We start from the raw sequence: 5218 nt of genomic DNA, 5'->3' as shown, positions 1-5218 counted from the left end.
TGTTTATGCAGTTTATATTGAATGTGCATAACAAGGGAGAATGCTTAGTTACATGTAACTGTCTACAAAGTTGTGTGACCTCATTGATAATGATAATATATAGCAAGTGTCATTGAGTGACCTTGTTCCTAATGATAGCATGTAGTAGAATTGTCATCCTAGCATGTTAATAGAACATCACACAAGTTTGATTATTCCAAATTGACAGAATCCTGTTATGAGCTACGTAAAACCGGTTAAAAGATGCAAAGCCTCTCTTACAACTCTTTAGTGTTGTCAACAAATTTGCAAGCATGATCAGATTTTATTTATTGATATCGGTGATTGGAGGCCATGTTTCTAAGTTTCATGGCATCCTTTTTGCGGAAAACATACATAAGTATGAGATCATGCTTATCAAGTCACAGTATTCGAAATACACATACGCGAGTTAAACACACCATTGGAGGTTTCCGTTCATGTTGGAGATGCAATTGTCAAGGTTGATCCTTGTTTGGATGAGGCTACCACTGGTGGATCTACAGTTGGCAATCAGGATGTTTTCGCCATTTAGGCCAATATTCGAGCAGCTTGCTGCAAAGTTGGCGCCAGGGCATACAAGTCGGCCATTATTGTTACTTATCTTAGCGTTCAGATTGATTGATGTGCTCACCGCGTTCCCATTCACGGCCGCACAAATGGCTCTGAGTGTGCTCCCTGACACGCCTTCATTGGAGCAGGATGCAGCATAGTTACACTGCCAAACAAGGGCGCAAAACGTCAAAAATTTGGCGTGATGTTTCCAGTACCAGCTATATATGAAAAACACATGCTATTAGTCTCTATTCGTGCACACCCTAGCATGTAGTTTACTGGCGCGCATAGAGTACTATGCTGTAAATGCATACTAGACACAACTTGTTTGTAGTTTCAAGAATTATAATAATCTTACAGATAGAAAGGAGCAACGCTGCTACAAGTGGCACAATCTACGTCGAGTGCACGCACAATCTTGCTGTTAGAGTATAACTCAGGCAATATAATTAGTTTTAACACTAGCAGAAGGCGGAGTACTCACGGAGCCATGCGCGCCTGCAGCCAGGCCGCAGATCAGGAGCACAAGTAGCAGGAGCTGGCCGAAGTTAGCATGAGTAATGCAGTTGAAGGAAGCCATGGGCGCAGCTGTGAATACAACAACTACAACAACGCAATGTAGAATTTACCTCCTAAGGCAGGATAGCCTTGCTTTTATAATAGACCTCGGCAATATGAGCTCTCCTTTTCAAAGTGTAGTGGGGGGAGGGAAACCCCCCGGCCCCACTCCCTTAGTGCCGTACCCCGTGCGAGTAGGGGTAGCACTCCCTGGATAGCCCCGTTAACCCTTGCAAAATACTTGGTGCTGTCGCTGTGCTGCAACAGGGTTAAGGGTATCGATTGGTGGATCGGAGAAGATGGGCGCCAATCGCAGAGAAAGGGTCGTTTCAAATCTCTCCATAATTAGCCACGCCTTTTCGAAGCTCTCCATAAAATGTCAGAAAGACGTAGGTAGGTGGCAGCTGCTGTCGACTTTTGCATTGCTTGAACTTACCATATGTCAAAGAAACGTAGGCGTTAAAGCTGCAGCCTGGCGGCCTTTGGCCGAAGTTACCTCTTTAGAGAAAATTTCGCCATGAGGTGGAAGAAGTTCACTGTGACCCGTCACCCGAACTCCACCTTCTGGGAAAAAGCCATAAAGAAGAAGAGAAAGGGTAAAGTTATCGGATGTTATCCTTAATAGTAATGATGTCCTTGTCGAAGCGCCTTCCTGCAAGTCGCAGCTTCCACTGTTGTTACAGCGGTGAGATCATGATCAGCACTGAATGCCACTGATTCCCGGCTGCCGCCCATGGGAAATTAACACAGATTGCAGGCTTAGACAAAAAGAAAGGACCCACGCGAAATTTACACACGACTCCCTCGTGGCAGAAAAAAGAAAGAAAGGAAGAGAAAGATTAAAGGGCAAATGCAGGATTCCACGAGCATTTAACACATGTTGCTATTTTACTGAATAATAATTCCAATGTTCGTATGAACACAATGATCGTCGACTCCAGAGTCCAAAGTATATGTATCATATTTAGCTGCAAGGGGGTAATTCTGCTTATAATTTTAAATGCGGAGGCGGATGAATATAGATTAGAATCGTGTACGCTTTTTGTGTCATGGCAAATTGGCAATGTAGATATCGGGATTTGGGCTCATCTCTGATCCTTGTCGGCCAATGGCGTGGTGGGCGCACGGGTGAGTCCGCCGGTCCTGGTAATTGCATGTGTTTTTAACCTTTGAACACCCTGGTCCCTTGTTGTTTGCCCGTCCAAGTTCCAACCCTCGAGCCTCGACGGATGTAAAACTCTCTAAGGTGGCCTTGCTCCTCGCCTCTCGCCTCTCGCGTGCTCGTTCTCTGGCCTTTTGGCCGAGGGTTAGGGTTTGCAATTTCTATGACGGGACGGGTTGCATGCGTGAGGGAGCCACTCAAGGTAGTTTGTGGGCTCTCTGTCTTCTCTCGTGTCGCCCTTCAGGGCATGTGCAAAGGTGACTTCGTCTCTGGGGATACTGGCCCAGAACTCTTCTCATACTGTGCCACAGTTTGGCACCATGTCCTTGCCTATCATGCAGACGACACCCCCTTCTTTCTACCATCATGAGCCTGGCATGGCGTGTTCTTTACAAAGGGTGTTTGGTACAATAGTGGGTAACCCACTATTCAATGGACTCTCCGCGCAACATGCATGCGAAGGGCATCTCGGACCTATTGGGCAGCATGCAAAACAACATGTAGGAAGAAGTGGGGATGGACCGTCCTCTGGATCTGGAACCGTCCACCTGGGAGGTTTTGCAGAACAACTGGCAGGAAGCGGTAATAGAAGCACCACGTACCAAAGGGAGAGTCTCCAAGAAACTGAGGGATCTGACAACTTTTTAACTCCTTGAGGTCAGCCGGGTCTTCCTCAATGAAGCGAATATCAGACTCAAGCAGGAGCTCAAAAAGGGTTGCACGACTCTGCCACCCCCCCAAAGCGTCTCCGGAATCTAGACAATCGTCCAATCCAACAGGTATGCCAGGTAAGAAAGTCTGTCTCTCTGTCCCTGCTGTTGAGTTGAAGAAGTTCACTGTCTCTTATCAATCTAGAGCGCTTATTGGGCTGTGTCATGGGGCACGCCCCCCCATGGATTTTCTCTGAAAGTGGGTCAAGGTGAACTGGGAACCAATAGGGGGGAAACCCATGGCTATTCAATACCTCCCAAACAACTATTTCTTCTTCCCTTTTGAGAATGAGCATGCAGCCCTTACCCTCCTAAACCATGGACAATGGATGCTTAGGAGCTCTCCATTGTCCCTCTTCAAGTGGACTCCGGAGTTCGACCCCTCTGGTCCCAAACCGACATGCATCCCGATTTGGGTCGAATTCCTAAACCTTCCGTTGCACTTATATCCCTTCTTGAAAACCCTAGCTGTCCCCCTGGGTAGGCTATTAGGGCAAAGGCCTTGCACGGACATTAACCCGTGGTGACATCATCAGAGCCTAGCTCTGCTGTAGCAGCCTCTCTCTTTTCCCCAGTTTCCCCCTTTTTACTATTCCCTGCTAGTGTACCCTCTAAGTTCATGAGAAGGGGGGAGTATCTGTTATTGTGTGTTTTTACCCTTACTGTTAAAGTTTTGTTTCTAGATTGACTGATGTTTACTCTTACCCTTCCTATTGACCGATTGGAACCCATCATCTTGTGGGTCACCGGTTTTAGGATGGGAATTCGCCTTGTTGGGTTCTGGACTCACTCTATCTTTCCATTCAGGGTAGTTTTGAATCAAATGTCCCGTTTTGAGGCACTTGAAGCAAGGATTGGGGAGATTCTTGTAAAGGACAGGTTGGTCATTCACAAAGTTGCCCTTTGAATCATTAATTAGCAACGTATCAATCGGGGTTTTGCTCAGGTCTGCTCTTGGTTGAAGTAGATGTCGCTTATCAAATATTCTTTTGTTTTTTAGTCTTGTTGTCTTTAGCTTCTCAATAGCTGCTTGAATATCTTCAGGCCTTGTTTCTTGCTGCCATATGCGCAAAGCCAATAACTCTTCTCTACTGATGCCTTCCTCCCAAGGTAGAAGACTCCATGTAAGAATAGATTCTTCAATTGGCATAATTAATTGTTGACCATGCATGAGTTCAGCTGGCATATAGCCACTCACTGCACTGTGAGTAGTCCGGTCAGCCCATAATGCAAAAGGTAGCATTTTAGGCCATTCTTGATCTTTCCTCTACAAGACTCTGCTAGAGCTTTGAGAATAGGTTGGTGCCCTCTCTCACTTTTCCCATTGCCTTAAGGGTTGTAGGCTGATGTTAAAGCCAACTTAATACCCAATTGAGTAAAGAAGTTGTGTGCCTCATCAACATCTAACTCTCCTCTATCTACAGTTACTTTACCCACACAACCATATCTACAAAACACTTCTTCAAGCAAAAAATGACGAATAGCTTGAGTGGATTTGGTTGTTAAGGCTTTCCCCTCAACTTGATTGGTTAGATCCTCTCTTGCAAGCACTAAATATCGCATATTCCATATTTCTGTAGACATGGTTACAAGGTCAATAACTCATCTATAATGTATAGACAAGGGATAAGTCGATTGTAACCCATCTTGATGCTTGACCATAGATTACATTTGACACACATAACATATTTCAACAAAATGTGCTATGTCCTGATACATGTTTTGTCACCAATATTTTTCTTTGACTTTACTAAAGGTTCCCCATATGCCTCTATGGCCAGCCAATAGGTGTAACGTGTCCACCTGTTCCCTTCCAGGACACATCTTAACAGTCCATCGGAAAGAGAGTCTAGAAAGCTCTGCCCGATACTCCCATGGAATGTTACGGGGTTTGCAATCTAGGGCTTTCCGCGTCTGCCATGTAGCGGAAGTATTCCAACCATTCCCACTTAGGACCGACCTGAATCAGGGTTTCCCCTAATGGTCATTTTCCTAAACGGAAACTAGCATCGAACCCCAAGCGAACTACTTTACGCAAAAATGCCAGGGCCGAAGTAGATTCACGCTGCACTTGGTTCAAGGAGAATGGGAAATGAGAGGGATGCAAGGCTCAACCTATCTGCCATAAGGCATAGCCCCATTCCGTTTTCCCAAAACAACATAAACTGAGACTTTTGTAACCTAGACTCTAGGTCAGTACCATTGCTGTTCATTT

General features: G+C 45.5%; 1 protein-coding gene across 1 annotated transcript; it reads right to left on the bottom strand.

Annotated features, from left to right (window-relative positions):
• Window positions 1-266: 266 nt before the first annotated feature.
• Window positions 267-1216, bottom strand: LOC148027028 (uncharacterized). The gene is made up of 2 exons (XM_087691565.1): window positions 1058-1216; window positions 267-736 (listed from the first exon to the last, which is right to left on the bottom strand). The coding sequence occupies exons 1-2, from the start codon at window positions 1151-1153 to the stop codon at window positions 431-433; spliced, it is 402 nt and encodes a 133-aa protein (XP_087547691.1). The 5' UTR covers window positions 1154-1216; the 3' UTR covers window positions 267-430.
• Between the last annotated feature and the right edge of the window lie 4002 nt (window positions 1217-5218).

Source organism: Lygodium microphyllum, chromosome 13 (genome assembly GCF_053477565.2).
Source record: "Lygodium microphyllum isolate KBCC chromosome 13, Lygodium_microphyllum_v1.1.10, whole genome shotgun sequence".
Lineage (NCBI taxonomy): Eukaryota > Viridiplantae > Streptophyta > Polypodiopsida > Schizaeales > Lygodiaceae > Lygodium > Lygodium microphyllum.
The sequence above is the reverse complement of the archived record's forward strand: the minus strand, read 5'-3'. Positions and strand labels throughout refer to the sequence as shown.

Bases quoted from the DNA above. Each gene is read 5' to 3' on its own strand.
- LOC148027028 (XM_087691565.1), bottom strand. From the start codon at position 1,153: ATGGCTTCCTTCAACTGCATTACTCATGCTAACTTCGGCCAGCTCCTG. The intron at 737-1,057 runs GTGAGTACTCCG...CTTGTTTGGCAG, and splicing joins CTGCAGGCGCGCATGGCTCC to TGTAACTATGCTGCATCCTG.